We start from the raw sequence: 24450 nt of genomic DNA, 5'->3' as shown, positions 1-24450 counted from the left end.
GGACACTTAGTGAGATTGAATGCATGTATGCACCAATGATGCGTTTCTTTTTTCAGTTAACACAATGATGAGTTTTATGTAAATGCGTGAGTTATGCTATTGTAGGATAGAATGGAAAGACTTTTTTTCTTCTTCCCATTGGCACATGATGAAGAGTGAACTGATGAGACCAAGTTGTTGAGTTAGAAGTTGTGTTGTTTTCAATTTTATTATTTGATAAAGATGAAGTGGAAACGTCTATGTAATTAATGATTTTATTAACAATGAATGGTCGATTGTAATAGGCTGGAGATTTTTTTGTAAGACGATTTGTTGAGTATTTAGCATTAAACCACCTACACATTTTAAGTTTTTGCGGATCACCACATGATTTTTTTTTTTTTTTGCACGAGTTCACCTGTACTTAATTAATTGTGTCACTTTGCCATTTTTTACCCGTTTTCAGGTCAAAATGACCGCTTTTGAAGCCACGTGCGTTGCACATGCGGAATCCAAGAGTATTATTGTCTTTTCCATTTAAAAAATCCCAATTCCATATTTCCCTCAATTTCCGTGTTATCTCCATTATTTTCCTTCCATTATTTTATTTATCTCATTTATTTCTATAATTTGTCTTTCATTCTCCCCTTGCCTCTCTTCTTATTCGTTTCTTTGGCGGTGCTAGTTACTCATCGTCGCCTCTGCTGATGCCGCCTCACTCCACAAGAGGAACCAACAATGGATTAGCCTGCAGCGGCGCTGCAACAACAACCGTCAGCCCAACCACCGCCGGTGGTAGTTCCTCATCACCACCCACCCCTGTCGACGTTGCCTCTCTCCAAAGGAGAAACCGAAAAAAGATTAGCATGCGGCAGCTGCAACAACAACCACCAGCCCATTCACCGTCGCACTGGAGAAATTAACTGCAAGTCCATCCCCTGCATCCAACGCCGTTTCAATTTCTGTTTTTGGGTGGATAAGTGTATGGGTAGGTTTTGGTAGGGGGTGAGGTCTAAAAGTGCTTTTTTCGGATTTTATTATTTTATTAAAAATATCAAACAATAATTTATTTTCTCATTTTCTTCTAATTACCAAATCGAATTAAATAAATTGGAATTACTTTGATTTCATTTTCTTCCGAACCGAACACCCTTGTGATTTTTGTGATTTTGGAATTACTTTGATTTCATTTTTCTAGAAAACGATAAAGGGCGGATGAAATGAAATGTGTAAGAATGTGTGAATGTCAACAGGCATTAGGGCTGATGAGTATTTTAGGAATGGAAAATATATCAATAACCTTGTATTTGTCATGTGAAACGCAAGTGGGTGAGAACCGGTAATTTTGACCCGCAAACAAGTAAAAAAGGGCAAAGTGGCACAATTAATTAAGTACAGATGAACTCCTGCAAAAACATTTTGGTCAGGTGGTGATGCGCAAAAACTGAAAAAGTTCAGGTGGTTTAATATTATTTACCCTTTCAAGAAAATTGTGTTTAGGCCCTTTCTTTTAAGAGAATTTAATAAGTCAAAATTGCGAAGAACTACTTCTACATTGAATTATGAAGTATAAATTAAAGTTAGATAAATTTATACTTTCGAATAGGACTACATATCTCGAGCTTTTAATTCAAAATAAATTTTATTGAAATTATAAAAGAAAAGATTAAGAATATAATATACATAAAAGTTCCTCAAATTCATTTGCAGATATAGAGGATTTCACATGCTACCCTTTTCGTGTTTGCCTGAATTAAACCATTTCTTTATGATATTTTATTATTGTTCAATAATTATCTTTTCAGTAAAAATTAGAGTATGACAAATGTAAAACATAATAAGAAATGAAAATAATTATACGATTTTGTACGTTAGATAAAAGGTATAAAAACTGCAAATTTTAATTCTCCATTTACAATTTTCATTGTTATTTATTAAATGTGATATTTTTATGTATTATTATTAATGAATATGTTATTACTCAATTGTCCTTCTATATGCTTAATACATTATCTATTGAAGTTGCGTTTTGGTCCTCACGTAAAAGGAAATAAACCTCCCGTGACATTCCCACTTTTATAGATAGATAGCCGCGAAGGACGATTTCAATTTACTGTTCATTCACAAGAAAGCTTATGTTAGATTATGACATGAAGCTAGAGAAGTTCACATCACCTTCCATAATTTTACTACCTTAAAATCATGTGCATAATCAATTTATGAAACAAGAGATTCCAACTAAATAAATTGGTTTGATCTTCCTATCATTCGCATATTTAAAACATTTATTAAGTTTACATCACTCGCAATAGTTACCTATATTTTTACAAAAACATTTATATGAAGACATTGAGAAAGATGAAGATCAATTTGACGGTAGTAAGAAATTTTCATGGGCTTTCAGTCGCCTGTAATTGAAGGAAATGATGAAGGAAAGGTTTTTTAACACACTTACATCGTATGATGGACGTGTAATGAATCGTCGAATTGGAAAAGTCTATCAACTCTAATCACCGTTGTCCAGAAGTATGTGGCCCAAGTGGGAATTCTACACCGTGCTCCAAACTTTTACGAAGAAATGGTGTTTTTAGACTCCCAAGAGTTCAAGAGTTTTATATAACAGGTATTTCTAGTGTTGATTCTATAGGTTTTCCATGATTTTAAGGTATTTTGTAATACACGGAGTAAATAGAAAAAAAAATATAGTTTTAATTTCATTACTGAGATAGATGTCCGGAGGAATTGTTGGTGGATATATTCTATAAAACTTTGAAGACACCCAATGTGTGAATATTGTTTTGTATAAATGAATGCTTATAATGGAGAGTTAGTGCATATTTATTTCTTTGGAGTACAATTTATTTTATAGAATGATGACATAAAATTTGATAGAAACGTGTGTGTGAGTTTTTTTTTTTAAACTAATAACCACCGGTTGGAATTACATGAAATGTAATTGGTATTTTTTTTTGCCATTGGATCCATAAATATAATTAATTCTAAGTTGATTTATTTAGTCATTAATACCTAAATGATCGTGGAGTTCTTTGTATTTTGCTTACAGTTGCATTTTGTGTAATGAAATGCTATAGTTAATTGGTGCACCATTTGTGAAAGTGAGGTTTTTTTTTTTTTTTTTTTTTTTCTGAAATTTTAGTTCAATTCTTAGTTTAATTATATTAATGCAAAGGATTGATGAAAATGTATGTTACAAAACGTCCCATTCAAAAGAATGATCAAATATGTGTTTGAATAAAAATTGATCATTTACCATATCATCCTTTAAATAAGCTATTGGCCAAAGGGTAATTTTGTACACACAAAAAAGGGAAGAAACCATCACTAATTATTCACACTTTTATAGTTGGTATATATATATATATATATATATATATATATATATATATATATATATATTCAATAAAATTTAATTTTCACAAAAATACCATAACGTTGTAACACCAGGTGAGTTGCAAGTGAATAAAGATAATCATACATAAACTATACTACTATAGTTAAATGAGTTTATTGCATTAACTACCCCTGTGAAAATCGCAATTGCGCGATTCCCCCCTGTCATAAAAAAATTAGCAAATACCCCCCTAAGAAAAAATGTCAAAGCCATTTAGGTCCCTCAGAGCATATCGTGTCCCACACGCGCATCTTCTGCGATTTTTTATGAGAGTTTGGTTTATGAAATGACAAAAATAGCCTCACACAAATAAACATAAACTCAGCTGGGTTTAATTTTGAATAATCTAATTTCTTAAGGATCAATTTGTAATTTATAAAGTTCTTTTAAAAACCCTAATTTGCACCCTCAATCTTCACCCCAGCCCCAAATCAGCCGCCTACTCCTACAAATCAGCCGCCTACTCCTACAAATCATCACCATCGCCGGCGCCATTGTCATCACGGGAATAGGCTTATTCACCGACGCTTTGTCTCTGCTATCCTCTCCGCCATTTAGATCCAAAACTCAGGTTTGCAAGTTCTGAAGGTGCAAGAAACAAGAAAATGGTGTTGTGAATTGCGGCCGCGATGAGGGAAAAGACCAACAGCAGCAGCGCTCCGGCAGTCGAGAGAGGGGCGGCAGCGGGGGTGGTGGAAGGAGGGTGAGCAACTGGTAGAAGATATGAATCTATAATTATTTCTAACTCCAATTTATCTTCTGCTAGTACTAATTATAGACCTGGAAGATGGTTTCGGTCCATAATAGTACTAAAGTCGATGGCGAGGGGTGGCGGCGGCGGCGGCGGCGGTTGGGAAGAAGATGAAGATGTTTTTTTTGGGTGGAGTCGGGGGTGGTTTGACGGGGTAGAACCGTAGAAGATGATGCCTCTTCTTTATTTTTTTTTCTTTTTTTTTTTCTCTTTTTTAATTTATTTGTTCATATTTAATAAAATGGAAATGAATAAAATTTCAAAACTAATATAAAAAACTCTAGTTTACAATATATTTTTTACCAAAACAATTAAACTATAGAAATTTTACGGAAATAAAATAAATAAGAAACCAAATTGTGTTTTCAAATAAAACTATTACAATTAAAAAAAAAATTCTACATTTTTTAATTGCAGAAACACCCCTGGGGTATTTTGGTCTTTACACCGCTGGTCAATGGGCTAAAATGTAAATGGGTCGAGTGTGCATCCTAAAAATAAGCACAGGGGGGTATTTGCTAATTTTTTTATGATAGGGGGGAATCGCGCAGTTACGATTTTCACAGGGGTAGTAAATGCAATAAACTCATAGTTAAATCTCAATATCATTTATTCAACAAACGAAGTACACACAGAGTACATAATTAAACACTATTGTTTTATTTAAGACAATATAACTTATTAGCTTAATTAACAATATTTTTATAATGATCAACTCTGTATTTAATCGATATTCCACCAGAACTGTGCTTGAAGATAGTCGATCACGTTCTTTTCGACCTGGAATGCCTTTGTCAGAACAGCTGGATTAATTGTTGGATCCGAACCAAACACCGCGTTTGCAATAGTAATGACACCTGGATTTTGGCTGCTTAAAGCAGCAAAAGCGACAGCATTGGTCTTTCCCACGTTGAATTGGAAATGTATTAAACCCTCTGGAAAGACGAAAACATCCCCAGGGTACAAATACTTTGTGAAGAGCTTGTTTTTCAAGGTAGGGTCAGCTGGATTTGAAGTGACAAATCCAACATAAAGAGTGCCTTCTAACACAACTAGAATCTCGGTGGCACGTGGGTGAGTGTGGGGCGGGTTCAAACCATTTGGTGCATAGTCTATACGAACAGCAGAAATGCCCAAAGTGTTGAGCCCTGGAATTTGGTTAACGTTAGCAGGAGTGACTCGTGATCCAACTGGATTTGATGTATTTCCAGGCTTGTTTAATCCCGAAAGAAAGAAATCTTCGGCCACAACCATGTTAGGGTTCTTGCAGACCTTCCCATTCACAAAAACTATACATGCATGCAAAAAAAAAAAAAAGATGTCAAAGTTGTTATTCGATGATTGTTTAATGTAAGGTATAGTATACAAATATAATTAGTTAGATGTTGAAATTAATTACCAGCTGCATCGGCATCTTTAACGGCAACACAAAAATCTTGGAGAGGGCTGGGATCTGATGCATATGCTAATGTAGCCAAACATGAAACAATAAATATTGTTATGAGGGAGACAGCACCCATCTTCATTTTAGCTAATAATATTGGATAATATTCAATGACCTAACTATATTGCTTATATATATGTATATATTTTTGTGTAATGTTTATGAGTTTAATTTGCATAGAAATTGTGCCTATTTATAGAGAGAAATGATGTGAAATAGTCATCTCCCTTCTTTTACAATTACAATTATTTTACTAAGAGTTGAAAAGTCTCCAACCTTGCTAAGTATATGTTGAAATGGTCATTTTCTGCTTGCGTATACTGTTAATCATTTGACATATTCATTCATGGTTAAAATTATAACTCCAATTCAATGCCGGGTCTTATGTTTCTCGACGTACCTAAAACCAAAGATCGAATATAGTCAAGTTTGATATATTGTTTTAATATTTTTATACAGACTTTGGGGGAGCTAGAGATTGCCGAGATATAGGAAATATGCGACCGCTCGTTGACGTCAGTTAAAATATATACGAAAAAAGGAGATTTATTTTCGTATTGTAACTGTCAGCATCGACGAATTGGCCAACACTCCAAAGATTTTCTATTCTCTTTTAAGCTGCACGACAAAAATACACCGTTATACATATATGTCTTCAGCCATAGCCAATCTTGATCCCTGCCGTTAACATGCAATATTGCAATCTAGATATTGAAATGAGCCATAGTTGGAAAAAAATGTCTACTAATTTATCAAAATTTAATTGTTTTTTTAAAATATTATAAGTTTTTCTTGTTTATTAAATTCGCAGAAAAAAAAAATCTTTTGTTACGTACGAGTATTTGGGAGAACAAAAGAGAATAATTAAGTGTAAAATGAGATTATCAAATTGTGAGGGGTATGCCAAATGTAAATAAAAAAATAGGCCTCAAATATTTTATGTTCATATGCATTAGTAGGAAAATGGCAAGAATTCGTAGCTTAAGGTCCCAAATTCGTAGTAAGAACATTTTTACTGCAGTAAAATTACGTAGCAAATACTTTTTGCTTTGAAGACAAGTTTAGAGGATTTGAAATTTCAAAATAAGTTGTTGAACATAAGTAATTAATTAATTAAGAGCTTAGACAAATCAACAGTACTAACCAACTTCGCATTACTTTTTTTTTGTTTTTCCCGGTAAATTCAACAACAAATTAGTACTTACATTATTTTTTCTACTTTTTATGTAAGCTACGACCATAGTAGATTTTCTACTGCCTCGTTCCAACTCTTTTACAACAACCAAAGCAACGTCGAAACTAAAATCTGACTCCTCATTTCCTTCTAGGACATCACGTGAGTTTGCTCTAGTTAAATTCTCACAATAGAGCTTTTAAATTGTCTCTCGTCGGTGCAAACTTTTCAGCTTTCAGCTTTGCTTCAGTCAACTTGTCCATGGCCCACGTATATTTTTCACCACAATTTTCACATTTCATCCTCATATAATGTTTTTTTGCTATATAATCATATTTAACAAAACAATTATACAAATCTGTCGATTCTTTTGCTCTGTTTATTGCAATATCGAGAAAGGCTACTCCTACACTCTCAAGGGAAGATACTCCATCCTTATGAACCATTTTTAAATAAGTTGTGCATTTTTTTTAAGGGGCCTTTGTCTTCGAATGAATATTACTTGTCATCAACATTTGGTGGTTTTGCATTGGCTGAGATGCTGAGAACTAGGAGCAGAATTTTGTTTAAGAATGGACAACTCCATTTTGTTTTTTGGTGATGCAATAATATATTCACATCCCTTTAAATAAATTTGATGATGAAGGCTAAGGAAATTTTGGAATAGAAGTATCATTACGAGCATGTGTGAACTTTTTTTTTTTTTGATAATTAAAATGCATTAGAAGGAAAAATTACAAGCGTCAACGAGAGGAAACCCTCCGCCACAAAAACAATTAATAGGTAACTCATCGAAAGGAATAAAACCAGTCCAACTGCTAGAAATAGCCCAAGCCGCTAGGTTATGGGAAGCAAAATTAGCGTTTCTTGAGATATATTTGAAACGCCATTTAGGCCATAAGGCCCAATATCTTTTGATATCTTCAGTGACGACTCTAATGTTCCAGTCAATGTTCAAGAAGGGTTGTTAACGAACATAACGGGCCTCAATTAAATTCATGGGATTACAATTAAATTCATGGTAGGATTTACCATTCAACTTATAAATTTCTTTCGATTTTTCAGCTTTTAAATTTTCATCATTAGAATATTTCAATATATAAAACTTTTTTGATTTATTGCTAATTAGGAAAAACCCTACTCTATGTATCAAAATGACCCCTAATCCTTTTAAGCAACCCACAATTCATAATATAACCCATGCTTATAAATTATAACAAATTCATTTTCTTTTTTTCTTTTTGTTACATTACATTTTTCCATTATATTGGTTTCGCAATCTGTATAGGAAACATCTAATAGGCTATTTTTCAACAATTATTTTTGACTTAGTTTGGATTATCTATCTTTGATTTTGGATTATTTGGGGTTCTCAATCTATTTATTATTTTTGATTAGTTTGGGTTCTCACATATATTATATCATCTCTAAACTTAAAGATTAATTCAAGTCTCTAAATATTGACTTATTTTATGATTTTTTTTTTTTGTTTTGGTCTGTGTCCAAGTAAAGTAAAACTCTATCCCAGTTGCAATCGAATAAAGATAAAACGATCATAAACGAGTAAACATAATTAAATACTTATAGCCGTTATTATTCAGACATGAAGTGCACAGTACATAACCAATACTATAGCTTTATTTAAGACAATAATTCGTCATATATACATATTTATATATTATCAACAAGATTCTTACGATAATCAACTTTGTGTGTTTAATCGATGTTCCACCAGAATTGCGCTTGAAGATACTCAATCACATCCTTCTCAACTTGGAACGCCTTTGTCAGGACAACTGGGTCAATTGGAGGATCCGAACCAAACACTGCATTAGCAATAGTAATGACACCTGGATTTTGGCTGCTCAGACCAGCAAATGCTACAGCATTGGTCTTTCCAACATTAAACTGGAAATGAATCAAACCCTGTGGAAAGACGAAAACGTCCCCAGGGTGCAAATACTTTGTGAAGAGCTTGTTTTTCAAGGCAGGGTCAGCTGGATTTGAAGTGACGAATCCAACATAAAGAGTGCCTTTTAACAAAATAAGAATCTCGGTTGCACGTGGGTGAGTATGCGGTGGGTTCAAACCGTTTGGTGCATAGTCTATACGCACAGCAGAAATGCCCAAAGTGTTGAGTCCAGGTAATTGGTTGACAGTAACAGGAGTGACTCTCGATCCAAGTGGATTAGAGGTGTTTCCAGGCTTGTTTAATCCCCGAAAAAGGAAATCTTCGGCCACAACCATATTAGGGTTCTTGCAGATCTTCCCATTCACAAAAACTACGTAAATGCATGCAAAAAAAAAAAAGATGTCAAAAGTTGTAATATATATTTTGATGATTATTAATGTAATTAGGCGAGAATAATATAAACAAAGTTAAATGGATTTTAGAAGTTAATTATTACCAAAAGCCTCGGTGTCGTTAACAGCGACACAAAAATCTTGGAGAGGGCTGGGATCTGATGCATATGCAAATGTAGCGAAAGACGCAACAACAAATATTGTTGCGATTGAGACAAGAGCCATCTTCATAATTCCGATGACTGCTTTGAACACTGGTTATTATCAATATTTTGGTGTTGTGAGGTTATGAGAATATTAATTAGCATTAAAATGGTACCTATTTATAGGGAATACAATGTCAAGTAGACAAGTAGTTGTTACAATTTTAATTAATTATTATTTGTATTAAGAAGAGTTTATAAAAAGTGTGCAACCATCCATTGTAGTTTTTTAGGACACATATTTGACAGCTAACGGAACCATTTAATATGCATATCAATATTGGTTAATTAAAATTGTCAGTGAAAATTAAATGGTCGTTTTATCCTCGTTGCAGTCAATTCATTGACATGTTCCAGTTCATGTTTTGAGAATCCTTCTCGATCTCACCCATTTCCAACTACTTTTCCTGCTTCAGTTAACCTACCGTACGTTTATCCAAAAAATTCATGTATATATCTTTCTTACATTACGTAATAAACAATATAATGAGGGTAAGGTCAAGTTTGCAGACGACTCCCTTGTGTGCTTGTAATATCAGCACATAAGTCCCTTGTGGTTTATAGAGTAGCTTCCGCTAGTTTTTCAGTTAAACTTAACTGCGTGTGTCAAACATAAAAAAATCATAACAATGCTATCAGAATTATATGACTGATCATAAATCTTTTCTGCCTCAGTGATGACTAAATCAATTTATTGGTCAATTGACCTTTTCACTGAATGATCAGCAGATATTTAATCCAACTTCTTTCAATACTATTACAAAAGGACCCTAATTCAAACTATTACAAAAGGACCCCTAAAGAGGGTTAAAAGTGCAATTACTAGAATACCTAAACTGAACTCTGAACTATTAAAAGTTCGACAAAGAGACCCCAAATACTCTAGCTAATAGATGAGTTGCTTCCATTTCAATATCTCTAAGGTCGATTTGTTTATCACGAGCGATACGCAGCCCAGACCGAAGGAGGCAAAGCCGATGCTTGAAAAAACTCCTTTCTTTCGTGATGGGAATATGCCAAACGATCTTCCACCGAGTTCTTCTGACGGAAAACGTGTTTGAAAGTGAAGCTGGGCTTCAATTTTCATCCAAGTATTTGAACCATTCATTCGTTGAGTGATTGTTTTTTAACATAACCATTCACTAATGAAGAAAACCCCAATTATATTGATAAAATATAAGTAATATGGTTCAAACAAACATTGGTATTTTTTATTGTTCACATTAAATTATCAAAAACTACTATTTAAATTAGAGTTAATTGCAAATACCACCCCTGTGAAATCTCTAATTGTCAAATATCCCCTGTCAAAAAAAAATTCACACATACCCCCTGTGTAAGAAAAGTCAAGGCATCGAGGCCCCTCAGAGCAAATCGTGTCCCTCACGCGCTGCTAGTGCGAATTTTTCTCCCTTTTGCTTGTGAAATGTCAGAAACACCACCCAAATCAAAACAAATAAAAAAAAAATGCTCAGCTCTCACTTTCTTCGCGTTCCTCAGGGCAGCAGAACAGGGGAAGTTTGATTTCTTACAAATCAAACACCACCACCTCTGTTCCGCCGTCACATCACCACCACCAACAAACGCATAATGAAATTCAATCCCCAACTCACGATCTATGATTTTGATTATTTTAATTTTTTCTATCACACAAGTTGATTTCTCTACAAGAGGAATCATGGACCATTTTGTTCAGATTTGTTAGTCTAATATGAATTTTCTGGGCTACATTTGTGGGGTTTTTTTTCTTGGTTTTGGGAGCTTGGGAGACTCTCCTTTTGCTTCGCCGCCTGTGAGGGTTGAATTCCGGCGAGAGGCTTGGCCCAGAAGACGAGGGTTTCGGCTTCTTCTTCATATATTTGGCCGTTGGTGGCGGCGTCTTTGCTACTGAAGCAGCTCCTCTCAGCAGAAGAAGACGGGAGCCGCGGCGGACGGAAATTGAGGTCGTCGGCGTCGGAGATCATTTTTTTGTCGAGCTATTTTTTTATTATTATTATTATTATTATTATTATTATTATTATTATTATTATTATTATTATTATTATTATTATTATTATTATTATTATTATTATTATTATTATTATTATTATATTTCGAATTTTTTGTTTAAAATTAAAAAACTATTAAAAAAATTATAAACACTAATATGATTTACTAATTGCAATAAAGCCCCGGGGCATTCTCGTCTTTTTACGCTTGGTCAAAGATTAAATTGACAATGGGTGCAGTGTACTTCAAAACATATTACACAAGGGGGTATGAGTGAGTTTTTTTTTTTTTGACAGAGGATTATTTGACAATTAGAGATTTCACAGGGGTGGTATTTGCAATCAACTCATTTAAATTAGGACAAAATACACTTCGCCCCTACAAACTTAAAAATGAGACTCTTCAATTTTTTATTCTAATTGCACTTTGCCCCAATTAACACTTTCCGACGTATTTTCACCAGTATTGTCCTTTCTCAGTTCACTTGAAAATTTTGGACCACAATATAATATGCGCAATTATGCAAGGTTGTTCATTTTATGAGGAATTCAATTACATATTGATTTGTTCAACCGTGAATGTGGTCTCTTCTGTCAAGTTTAATTATTTATCTTCAAATTGGTTCATCAACTATGGACAATTAGGGATAAAGTGTTAACTAAACTAGATTCAAGTGAATAAAGATGAAAGGGTCACACACTTAAATCAATTAAATATCAATCATATTATTTATTCATTACAGAAGTACAAAGAATACCAACATGAGTCCTATGAATTTATTTAAGACAATATCATTTAATTGCAACACAAGATTCTTATATATCAGTTCTGCGTGTTTAGTCGATGTTCGTTTAAAACTGTGCTTGAAGATAGTCAATCACATTCTTCTCAACTTGAAATGCCTTAGTCAAGACAACTGGATTAATTGGTGGATCCGAACCAAATACTGCGTTCGCAACAGTGATGACACCTGGATTTTGGCTGCTCAAACCAGCAAATGCCACAGCATTGGTCTTTCCAACGTTAAATTGAAAATGTATCAAACCCTCTGGAAAGACGAAAACATCCCCAGGATATAAATACTTTGTGAAGAGCTTGTTTTTCAAGGCGGGGTCAGCTGGATTTGACGTGACGAAGCCGACATAAAGAGTGCCTTCCATCACAACTAGAATCTCAGTGGCACGCGGGTGAGTGTGGGGCGGGTTCAAACCTTTTGGTGCATAGTCTATACGAACAGCAGAAATGCCCAGAGTGTTGAGACCTGGAATTTGGTTTACATTAACAGGAGTGACTCTTGATCCAACAGGATTAGAAGTATTTCCAGGCTTGTTTAAGCCCGGAAAAAAGAAATCTTCGGCCACAACCATATCAGGGTTCTTGCAGACCTTCCCATTCACAAATACTATACATTAATGCAAAAAAGATGTCAAATTAAAGTTGTTATTTGATGATTATCTAATATAAGGTAAATAATGTACAAATATAATTAGTTAGATGTTGAAATTAATTACCAGCTGCATCGGCATCTTTAACGGCAACACAGAAATCTTGGAGAGGGCTGGGATCTGATGCATATGCTAATGTAGCCAAACATGAAACAATAAATATCGTTGCGACGGAGAGAATCAAGATCTTCATCATTTTCTGATCTGATATATTAATGAAAAGTGCTTATAACTTATACTTGGTATTTTTCTCAAGTGATGAGATTAGCATAACGTTGATGCTTATTTATAGAGATTAAGGTGCGAATTAGTCATCTCTGTTTCTCTTATAATTGTAATTATTTTACAAGAGTTGAAAAGTCTGTAAGACCTGGTTACCTAGCTTAGAACATGTATTTTATATATATATATATATATATATATATATATATATATATATATATATATATATATATATATATATATATATATATATATATATATATATATATATTTGATCTCCAAGAAATGGTCATTTTTTCTTGCATAGTTGTTAATTAGTGACACGGTACTTATGAAGATTAAACAATTCTCTTAATTCTCTTCATTTGTTTAATGTGACAGGGGTTCATTTTCAATATTGGTTTAGGGTTTGGATATAATATATAGTCAAAGTGAGAAAACATACTACAATCAAATGTGTGTAGGTTTGAAATATTCACATAATCTTTTTTGATTAAGTAAAGGGGAACAGTTAAGAATATCTTACTAAATACTCCCTCTGTCCCATATTATATGTCTTTTTAGAGAGTTTTTTTTTGTCCCAAATTATTTGTCATTTTACATTTTCAATGAAGCATTAATTGCATTATTTTCAATTTTACCCTTAATCACTCCTAATTTATTAGTTGAGAATCAATTAATGTTGATGATATTATAGTAATTTTATCTATTTTTTTACTATGATCTATGCACATTTATTGATTTTCTTAATATGAGCAAAACAACCCAAAACGACATTTAAATTGGGACAGAGGCAGTATTGTCTATTCTTTTTTTCTTTTTTCTTTTTAGGTGATAAGACTCGTTAAATATCTTGTATTTCTTAAAGAATTCTTCTGGCTACTTGTTCTTCATCACTCTAATAAATAACCCGTAAGGCCGTACTCTAATCGATCTAGAAACAAAATAATTTCTTTTCGGGGTGGTTTAAACATTATTACACTTTTGACCGTACCCGCAATGATCTTGAAAATCCTGAGAATATTTGTTTACAAAAAAAAGCGTTTGCCTATTTTTACTTCAAGTTTTCTTAATTCATATATTTTCTCTACATTTCGGATTGAATTAAGGTTTTCATTATTTTTATGGTTTTTAGCCAATTAATTTGAAACCAACTTGGATGCCACGATGCAATTTTGTGCCATGCTGGCTTAATTAGGGTGAAATTAACATCTACTTTTTCCAGCGGCTCATCAGCAAAATTTTGCTGACATTAAATCAATTTTGACTAATCATTAGACATAACTAGCGTCTCAACCATGTGTATGTGTGCTTAGTGGAAATTATTTCACAACATCAACAGTTAATACTTATCCTATGTATTTCACCAAATGTAGCATCTCAAAGACTGCCTAGTGGGGATACCGCATGTCTTGTAGGGCTTACATGGCGACTGAGGTGGTTTGGCCTACTTGTAAATCTAGTACCTATTTCAAAATTTTGATTTCATCATTTACCTTGCAAAGCCTATAACTTTCATCTCACATATAGAAAATTAGGGAAAATTACAGTTTATGTCCCTAAACTTTAGCACTAAAACGATTTATGTCCTCAAACTTTTTCACTCACGAAATATGTCCTCAAACTTACTACTTTTTACAAATTTATGTTCTGCCGTCAACTCCGTCAGTTAACTTGGACGTAAATATCACGTGTGGCGCACGTGATGTCAATCTGACCGTTAAATGCTGATATGGCGAACACACTGAGATGATGTGGCCGAAAAAATTACATGGAGTGACATGTGGTTCTCTCCCTTGATTTCAATTTTAAAATCCCCAATTTATCATTAAAATCCCCAATTTCTCATTCCCCCTATTTCATTGAACCGAATGCAGAAACCATACCCTCTAAATTCCTCGTACGAAGCACCGAATTGAGGTGAAATTCCACAACAATAAGATTGCCCAACCATAACTTCGCAAATTTCAAACATTTGTTGAGTTAGAACATCACAACGGAGCAACAATTTTCAATTTTGGTAAGTTTCTTCGAAGTAGATATCTTTGAACTTTGCGATGGAGATCTGGGAGGTGGTAATTTCAATTTCAATCAAATTGTATGTTGTAGTGTAGAATATGAGGGTTGGGTTTCTGCATTCGGTTCAATGAAATAGGGGGAATGTGAAATTGAGGATTTTAATGACAAATATAATTTGAAATTTTATAATTGAGATAGAGGGAGAGAACCACATGTCACTCCATGTCATTTTTTGGGCCACATCATCATAGTATGTCGGTCATATCAGCATTTAACGGCCAGATGATATCACGTGCATCACACGTTATATTTCCGTCCAAGTTAACTGACGAAGTTGATTGCGGAACAAAAATTGTAAAAAAGTGCTAAGTTTGAGGATATATTTCGTGGATGAAAAAGTTTGAGGACATAAATCGTTTTAGTGGTAAAGTTTAGGGACATAAAATGTAATTTTCCCTAGAAAGTTATGATGTTATATATACTTCTGTGATCATCTAAAATTATAATGATTAAAATTGGGATTATTTTCATATATATGTATATTCAATAAAATTTACATTTTCACAAAAATATCTTAACGTTGTAACAATAAACTAACTCCAGGTCAGTTGCTAGTGAATAAAGATAATCATACATAAACTATAGTTAAATCTCAATTTCATTTATTCAGACAAATGAAGTACATACACACAAAGATTACATAATTAAACACTACTATTGTTTTATTTAAGACAATATATATATAACTTATTAGCTTAATTAACAATATTTTTATGATGATAACCTCTTTATTTAATCGATGTTCCACCAGAACTGTGCTTGAAGATAGTCGATCACGTTCTTCTTGACTTGGAATGCCTTTGTCAGAACTGCTGGATTAATTGGTGGATCCGACCCAAATACTGTGTTGGCAATAGTAATGACACCTGGATTTTGGCTACTTAAAGCAGCAAAAGCGACAGCATTGGTTTTTCCCACGTTGAATTGGAAGTGTATCAAACCCTCTGGAAAGACGAAAACATCCCCTGGGTACAAATACTTTGTGAAGAGCTTGTTTTTCAAGGCGGGATTAGCTGGATTTGAAGTGACAAAGCCAACATAAAGAGTGCCTTCCATCACAACTAGAATCTCAGTGGCACGCGGGTGAGTGTGGGGCGGGTTCAAACCGTTTGGTGCATAGTCTATACGAACAGCAGAAATGCCCAAAGTGTTGAGACCTGGAATTTGGTTTACGTTAACAGGAGTGACTCTTGATCCAACAGGATTAGAAGTATTTCCAGACTTGTTTAAACCCGGAAAAAAGAAATTTTCGGCCACAACCATATCAGGGTTCTTGCAGACCTTCCCATTCACAAAAACTATACATGCAAAAAAGATGTCGAAGTTGTTATTTGATGATTGTTTAATATAAGGCAAATAATGTACAAATATAATTAGTTAGATGTTGAAATTAATTACCAGCTGCATCGGCATCTTTAACGGCAACACAAAAATCTTGGAGAGGGCTGGGATCTGATGCATATGCAAATGTAGCCAAACAAGCAATAAAAAATAATGTTGTGAGGGAGACAAGAGCCATCTTCATTTTTGATAATAACAGATATTGTTTATAAGTTTGTGTTATGAGGTTATAAGTTTGCATAGAAATTGTGCCTATTATTTATATAGAATTTGATGTGAAATAGTCATCTCCCTTCTTTTACAATGACTATTATTTTACTAAGAGTTGAAAAGTCTCCAACCTTGCTAAGTATATGTTGAAAGGGGGTTTAACAACTAAAGCTACTTCATGATTATTTTTTTCTATGGAAATGGTCATTTTCTTCTTGCGTGTAATTAATGTTAATCATTTGACATATTCATAGATGGTTTAATTATAACTCCAATTCAATGCCGAGTCTTATGTTTCGGTTAAAACCTACCATTGACCAAACACCTTTATATGTTCTCGACGTACGAAAAAACAAAGATCGAATATAGTCAAGTTTGATATATTGGTTTAATTTTTTATATAAACTTTGGAGGAGCTAGAGATCGTCGAGATATAGGAAATATGCAACTGCTCGTTGACGTCAGTTAAAATATATACGAAAAAAAGAAGATTTATTTTTCGTATTGTAACTGTGAGCATCGATGAATTGGCCAACATTCCAAAGATTTTATGTTCTCTTTAAGTTGCACGACAAAAAAACAATGTATGTTATATATGTTTTCGGCCGTATCTAATCTTGATGGCTCACGTTAACACGTAATATTGCAATCTAGATATTGCAATCTTAAGGTCTACTAGTTTATTAAAATTCAATTATATTTTTGATATTACAATTTCTTCTTATTTGTCAAATTCGCTAACAAAAAATGTTTTGTTATGTACAAAGAGTATACTGGTTTTATTGATTTGGCGTATATATGGGAAACAAAGAGAGGAGAGAATAAGGGTAAAATGAGATTATCAGAATTTGAGGGGTATGCCAAATGTAAATATAAACATAGGCCTCAAATATTTTATGTTCATATGCTAAATTGCTTGAAGACAAGTTTAAAGGCTTGGAATTTTCAAAATAAGTTGTTGAATATATACATTTAAGGGTAAATTCTACTTTTCCCACTTCTACACTTAATTGCATCAATTTGCTCCATGTACTTGAAAAATTGTCTCATTGTGGCCTGCACCGTTATTTTTCTGACATTTGACCTTAACACCGTTTGATCTAAGTCAAAAATTACAAAAAAGCCGCCCCTCCCTGTTTAAATAATTATTAAAAAAAATAATAATAAAAAATAAAACAATTAAAAATTCAAGAAAATGACATTGGAGATTTTAGCCTGATCAATGATGGAGCAGGCGTCCCTAATAGTGCATGCTTTCTGCAACTAGGGCATCCATGCATACGTGAAGTATGTTATTTTAACGTTGCTTTTAAAATTTCTTATTATATACTAAATTTCTTTAATTTATTTGTGAATGCTCTTTCCACTCTTATGTAAGATGAGTCTGCAGTCAATGTGATCCCTCTCAGATCAAATGCAAATTATATATTCATGGGATTACAATTAACTTCATTGTAGGATTTACCATTCAACTCATAAATTTGTTTCGATTTTTCAGCTTTTCAATTTTCATCATTAGAAAATTTGAATATATAAAACTTTTGCAACTTATTGCTAATTACGAAAAACCCTACCCTATATATCAAAATGACCCCTAATCCTTTTAAGCACCCACAATTCATACTTTTACCCATGACTTACCCAAATTGAGTTAAGTTGATTTACGAGAGTACTCTATGCTTATAAATTATAACCAAATTGATTTTCTATTTTTCGTTTTGTTATATTACATTTTTCCATTATTTTGGTTTCTCATTCTATATAGGAAACATCTAATAGGCTTTTTTCAACAATTTTTTTGACTTTGTTTGGATTATATATATTTGATTTGGGATTATTTGGGGTTCTCAATCTATTTATTATTTTGGATTAGTTTTGGTTCTCATCTATATTATTATGTCATCTCTAAATTTAAAGATTAATTCAAGTCTATAAATATTGACTTATTTTATGAATTTTTTTTTTTGGGTTTTGGTTTGTGTCCAGGTGAAGTAACACTCTAGCCCAATTGCAATCGAATAAAGATAAGACGATCATAAACGAGTAAACATAATTAAATACTTATAGCCGTTGTTTATTCAGACATGAAGTGCACAGTACACAACCAATACTATAGCTTTATTTAAGACAATAATTTGTCATATATATATATATATATATATATATATATATATATATATATATATATATATATATATATATATATATATATTATCAACAACTTCTTACAATAATCGACTTATGTGTTTAATCGATGTTCCACCAGAATTGCGCTTGTAGATACTCAATCACATCCTTCTCAACCTGGAACGCCTTTGTCAGGACAGCTGGGTCAATTGGAGGATCCGAACCAAACACTGCATTAGCAATAGTAATGACACCTGGATTTTGGCTGCTCAGACCAGCAAATGCTACAGCATTGGTCTTTCCAACATTAAACTGGAAATGAATCAAACCCTGTGGAAAGACGAAAACGTCCCCAGGGTGCAAATACGTTGCGAAGAGCTTGTTTTTCAAGGCAGGGTCAGCTGGATTTGAAGTGACGAATCCAACATAAAGAGTGCCTTTTAACAAAATAAGAATCTCGGTGGCACGTGGGTGTGTATGCGGTGGGTTCAAACCGTTGGGTGCATAGTCTATACGCACAGCAGAAATGCCCAAAGTGTTGAGTCCAGGTAATTGGTTGACAGTAACAGGAGTGACTCTCGATCCAAGTGGATTTGAGGTGTTTCCAGGCTTGTTTAATCCCCGAAAAAGGAAATCTTCGGCCACAACCATATTAGGGTTCTTGCAGATCTTCCCATTCACAAAAACTACGTAAATGCATGAAAAAAAAGATGTCAAAAGTTGTATTATTTTAATGATTATTAATGTAATTAGGCGATAATAATATAATTAAACAAAGTTAAATGGATTTTAGAAATTAATTACCAAAAGCCTCGGTGTCGTTAACAGCAACACAAAAATCTTGGAGAGGGCTGGGATCTGATGCATATCCGAATGTAGCGAAAGACGCAATAGCAAATATTGTTGCGAGGGAGACAAGAGCCATCTTCATAACTCTGACTGCTGTTAAGACTAGTTATATAAATATTTTGATGTTGTGAGGTTATGAGAATATTAGCATTGAAATGGTATCTATTTATAGGGAATACAATGTCAATTAGTAGACAAGTAGTTGTTACATTTATAATAATTAATTGTGTTTTTATTAAGAAGAGTTTATAAAAAGTGTGCAACCATGGATGGTAGTTTTTGTGGATACATATTTGACAGCTAACGAAACCAATTAATATGCATATCAATATTGGTTAAATAAACTTGTCAGTGGAAATTAAATGGTCGTTTTATCCTCACAGCAGTTAATTCATTGAGAATTCTTTTCGACCTTCACCATTTCCAACTAGTTTTCCTGCTTCGGTTAACCAAAAAAAATCATATATCTTTTTTACATTACGTAATTAAACAATATGTGAAATGTTATAATATAGGGTAAAATAGCACTTAACCCCTTGGTTACAAGCTTTTGATCAGATGACCATTTGTACTTGTAATATCAGCACATAACTCCCTTGTGGTTTATAAGGTAGTTTATGTAAGTTTTTTGGGAAAATTACAGTTTATGTCCCTAAACTTTACCACTAAAACGATTTATGTCCTCAAACATTTCAATCCACGAAATATGTCCTCAAACTTGCCACTTTTGATCACTTTATGTTCTGCCGTTAACGTTGGCAGCTAACTTTGACGGAAATAGCACGCGTGGCTCACGTGACGTCTATGTGGCCGTTAAATGTGACGTGGAATAATATATTGAATATTAAATGTTGACGTGGCACAAAAATATACTAATTTCCTCTAACTCACTCTCCCAAATCTCAAATCCCAAATTATGTTTCATTCACATAAACCTTAATTTTCCACACTTCACAATTTCAATCACCTCAACCCATTCCCAAATTTGCAATCAAATCTGCATTCTTGCTCGAACCCATACTAAAATCGAAGTCATAAACCCATAAAAAATCCAAACATTCTCACATTTGAAGAGTTTTTCCCTTCTCAAAGAACAACAGATTCACGTGCAAACACATGCCTGCAATCGAGAGGAAGAAGGTAAACGTGTGATTCTTCGTCTGTTGATGCTTGTGCCCCTTGTGGTCTCGATGAAGCGAGCACAAGGATGGTCAAGATGGCACAAATTCTACCCAACTCAACAGTTTCAGAATCTGCCCAGAAGGTGTTCGAAAAAATGACTGAAACAATTCCGGAAAAAAAAAACACGCACCTGTCAAAGCTGCATATAATTCTTTTTTGGCCAAGAATAGAGTGCCCAAGAACGGATTTCAATTCCCCGACTTCCCCAACGAAGTGGAAGAAGACATGAAATTTCAGTCCCAAGATGAAAGTGAAATCGAGGAAACATTCGGCATTTGTTTATTGGGTTATTTTGCTGGTAAAACACCAGGAAAACTGGCCATGGATTCACAGACGATTTCGCTTTTTTCGAATTTCACCTCAATTGAAAGATTCGAAATGGGGTTTTAAGGATTGGATTTACGGGTTCATTGGGGATATGGAGAATTAGGGATTTTAGAATAGAAATAGGGGAGGAGCATGACGTGTCGCTCCACATCACATTTAGTCGGCCAAGTAGGCACTGGGTGTTGTACAACTCGACATTTAACGGCCACATACACGTCACGTGAGCCACGCGTGCTATTTCCGTCGAAGTTAGCTGCCGACGTTAACGGCAGAACATAAAGTGATCAAAAGTGGCAAGTTTAAGGACATATTTCGTGGATTAAAATGTTTGAGGACATAAATCGTGTTAGTGGTAAAGTTTAGGGACATAAACTGTAATTTTTCCTAAGTTTTTTCGTCAAACTTAACCGTGTGTGTCAATTGTTATAACAATGCTATTAGAATTGATCGTCTTATTATATCTATCACAATTGTATGACTCATAAATCTTTTCTGCCTCAGTGATGACTAAATCAATTTATTTGCCAATTGACCTTTTCACTGAATTATCAGCAGAAATTTAATCCAACTTCTTTCAATACTATTACAAAAAGATCCCTAAAGAGGGTTAAAAGTGAAATTAATAAAATACCTAAACTGAACTCTGAACTATTAAAAAATTCGACAAAGAGACCCCAAATACTCTAGCTAATAGATGAGTTACTTCCATTTCAATTTCTAAGGTTGATTTTTTTATCACGAGCGGTACACAACCCAGACCGAAGGAGGCAAAGCCAATACTTCAAAAAACTCCTTTTTTCGTGATGCAAATATGCCTGATCAGCCAAACGATCTGCCACCGAGTTCTTCTGACCGAAAACGTGTTTGACGAAAGTGAAGCTATTCATTCGTCGAGTTATTGATTTTTAACATAACAATTCACTAATGCAGAAAAACCCAATTAATATTGGTAAAATAATATAAGTAATATGTTCAAAGAAACATTGGTATTTTTTGGTGTTCAAATTAAATTATTAAAAACTACTATTTAAATCAGAACAAAATGCACTTTGTCCCCTAGGAAATTTTTAATTTTCGTACTTTCCCCCTTATAAATTTAAAAAAATACTCTCCCCCTTCCACATTTTATTGTAGTTGCACTTTGCCCCAATTGACACTTTCCGACGTATTTTAACCAGTATTGTCATTTCTCCATTCAGCTGAAAGGCAATTTTGTCCTCTTAGGTTATATACTTAATTATACACGGAAATCCCAAATATTTTGATTCTTTGTAAGACGCGATTATACAATTTAGGATTTCCAAAATTTTGGGTTGCATTTTTCTCTCCAAAATTAGGGTTATTCTTTTGTCCTAGTAAGGCAAAAGCTTTTGAACAAATGTAGGATTTATGTTTAATATTTCAATTGTTTGAGCTACGATTTATGGTTTTTTTTTAATTCCATTTTTTTGTGTTTCATACATGACCTCTATTCTTTATGTTCTTTCCATCTTTCCGTTTCGATCGAACTCATACTTTTTAAACCTATGGGATGGAATCACCGTAATAGATGGTAACTGAAGAAGAGATTGACGATTCTTAAAATTTGGGACCACAATATAATCTGTGCAATTTTTTTAGAGAAAAACCCTACTTTTTGTTCTGAAATACGTCTGTGTTTTTCGTCCAACTATATTATATTAGGATCTTGGGGGGAATGGTGAAAGGACTTAGATGCTCATTAAGTGAACAAAGAAATGACAATACCGGTGAGAAATATGCCGAAAAGTGTCAGTTATGGCAAAATGCAACTAAAATAAATTTAGAAGGGGAGAGTCTCATTTTATAATTAGCAGGCTGAAAAGTGTGAAAATGAAAAATTTCTAGGGGACAAAGTACATTTTATCCTTTAAATTATTAGGTTTCACATTAGCACCCTTTTTTTTTTGTTTACCGGAAAAACAATTTTATTAAAACAACCACAAGATAGATGTGATTTGTACAGTTTACAAACCTTACAAGATACTACTCATATTATTTATTCATACTTATTCAGACAAATGAAATACACAGGGAACCAACACAATAGCTTTATCCAAGACAATATGTCATTTAATAGTAAGAAGATTCTTATGATGAGGTTGTCATATTTAATCGATGTTCCACCAGAACTGCGCTTGAAGATAGTCAATAATGTTCTTCTCAACTTGGAACGCCTTTGTCAGAACAGCTGGATTAATTGATGGATCCGAACCAAACACTGCATTAGCAATAGTAATGACACCTGGATTTTGGCTGCTTAGACCAGCAAAGGCGACCGCATTGGTCTTTCCCACGTTGAATTGGAAATGAATCAAACCCTCTGGAAAGACGAAAACATCCCCGGGGTACAAATACTTTGTGAATAGCTTGTTTTTCAAGGCAGGGTCAGCTGGATTTGAAGTGACAAAACCAACATAAAGAGTGCCTTCTATCACAACTAGAATCTCAGTGGCACGTGGGTGTGTGTGGGGTGGGTTTAGACCATTTGGTGCATAGTCTATACGAACTGCTGAAATGCCCAAAGTGTTGAGCCCTGGAAGTTGATTCACATTAACAGGAGTGACCCTCGATCCAAGTGGGTTTGATGTATTTCCGGGCTTGTTTAGCCCCCGGAAAAGGAAATCTTCGGCCACAACCATGTTAGGGTTCTTGCAGACCTTCCCATTCACAAAAACTACATGCAGAAAAATAGATACGAGTTCAACATGTTTATTAGACGATATATGGTAATTAATTAGGAAACAACAAATTTTACATAGGAAGGAAAACAAACTGACAATTATATACATGTATATATATTCGTCATTATTTATATATATATTAAATTACCAGCAGACTTGGCATCATTAACAGCAACACAGAAATCTTGTAGGGGACTAGGATCCGACGCAAACCCTAATGTAGCGAACGATGCAACAACAAGTATAGTTGTGAGGGAAACGAGAGCGATGATCTTCATTTTAGCTGATTATAATATATATATATTGAATATTTGATGAGTGAATCTATATATGATTGCTTATATCTTGGTTTGAGGTTATAAGAATGCTTCATAACTGTGTCTATTTATAGAGATTACAATGTGAATCAGTCGTCTCCGTTTCTCATACAAAAATTATTATTCAACAAAGAGTTGAAAAAGTCTACAACTTGCCTAGTAATATTTTGAGGAGTTTTAGTAAGTAACGTTAACTCATGACTAATTTTATATATATGCATATTATTAATATGGTTTTCCCATGGAAATGGTCTTTCTTTTCTCTTCGCACGTGGTAGTTTACCATGGAAATGTTCGTGGTTAAAACAAGCTAATTAAATATTTTGGTTAACCTACTGTTTCTGCAAAAACTTCAAACGTTTTTAATGATGTAATTCTGAGGAGGATTAGGTC

The 24450-nt window shown here is 33.7% G+C and overlaps 6 protein-coding genes across 6 annotated transcripts; all 6 read right to left on the bottom strand.

Moving 5' to 3' along the window:
* Positions 1-4730: 4730 nt before the first annotated feature.
* LOC105976833 (germin-like protein subfamily 1 member 13) lies at positions 4731-5749 on the bottom strand. Its single transcript, XM_013002093.2, has 2 exons — positions 5542-5749; positions 4731-5431 (listed from the first exon to the last, which is right to left on the bottom strand). The coding sequence occupies exons 1-2, from the start codon at positions 5666-5668 to the stop codon at positions 4866-4868; spliced, it is 693 nt and encodes a 230-aa protein (XP_012857547.2). The 5' UTR covers positions 5669-5749; the 3' UTR covers positions 4731-4865.
* A 2581-nt stretch (positions 5750-8330) lies between these two features.
* On the bottom strand, positions 8331-9359 carry LOC105976840 (germin-like protein subfamily 1 member 18). Its single transcript, XM_013002100.2, has 2 exons — positions 9169-9359; positions 8331-9042 (listed from the first exon to the last, which is right to left on the bottom strand). The coding sequence occupies exons 1-2, from the start codon at positions 9293-9295 to the stop codon at positions 8477-8479; spliced, it is 693 nt and encodes a 230-aa protein (XP_012857554.2). The 5' UTR covers positions 9296-9359; the 3' UTR covers positions 8331-8476.
* Positions 9360-12096: 2737 nt separating this feature from the next.
* Positions 12097-12970, bottom strand: LOC105976832 (germin-like protein subfamily 1 member 13). The gene is made up of 2 exons (XM_013002090.2): positions 12768-12970; positions 12097-12658 (listed from the first exon to the last, which is right to left on the bottom strand). The coding sequence occupies exons 1-2, from the start codon at positions 12895-12897 to the stop codon at positions 12108-12110; spliced, it is 681 nt and encodes a 226-aa protein (XP_012857544.2). The 5' UTR covers positions 12898-12970; the 3' UTR covers positions 12097-12107.
* A 2676-nt stretch (positions 12971-15646) lies between these two features.
* LOC105976842 (germin-like protein subfamily 1 member 13) lies at positions 15647-16561 on the bottom strand. The gene is made up of 2 exons (XM_013002103.2): positions 16401-16561; positions 15647-16300 (listed from the first exon to the last, which is right to left on the bottom strand). Exons 1-2 carry the CDS (start codon positions 16525-16527, stop codon positions 15735-15737), a joined length of 693 nt encoding a protein of 230 aa, XP_012857557.2. The 5' UTR covers positions 16528-16561; the 3' UTR covers positions 15647-15734.
* Positions 16562-18589: 2028 nt separating this feature from the next.
* On the bottom strand, positions 18590-19657 carry LOC105976841 (germin-like protein subfamily 1 member 18). Its single transcript, XM_013002101.2, has 2 exons — positions 19485-19657; positions 18590-19366 (listed from the first exon to the last, which is right to left on the bottom strand). Exons 1-2 carry the CDS (start codon positions 19609-19611, stop codon positions 18801-18803), a joined length of 693 nt encoding a protein of 230 aa, XP_012857555.1. The 5' UTR covers positions 19612-19657; the 3' UTR covers positions 18590-18800.
* A 3319-nt stretch (positions 19658-22976) lies between these two features.
* On the bottom strand, positions 22977-24090 carry LOC105976835 (germin-like protein subfamily 1 member 13). Its single transcript, XM_088821774.1, has 2 exons — positions 23889-24090; positions 22977-23733 (listed from the first exon to the last, which is right to left on the bottom strand). Exons 1-2 carry the CDS (start codon positions 24016-24018, stop codon positions 23168-23170), a joined length of 696 nt encoding a protein of 231 aa, XP_088677900.1. The 5' UTR covers positions 24019-24090; the 3' UTR covers positions 22977-23167.
* Between the last annotated feature and the right edge of the window lie 360 nt (positions 24091-24450).

Source organism: Erythranthe guttata, chromosome 8 (assembly GCF_056151865.1).
Source record: "Erythranthe guttata isolate IM_541 chromosome 8, IM_541, whole genome shotgun sequence".
NCBI classification, from domain to species: Eukaryota; Viridiplantae; Streptophyta; class Magnoliopsida; order Lamiales; family Phrymaceae; genus Erythranthe; species Erythranthe guttata.
This window is presented reverse-complemented; position numbering and strand designations above follow the sequence as displayed.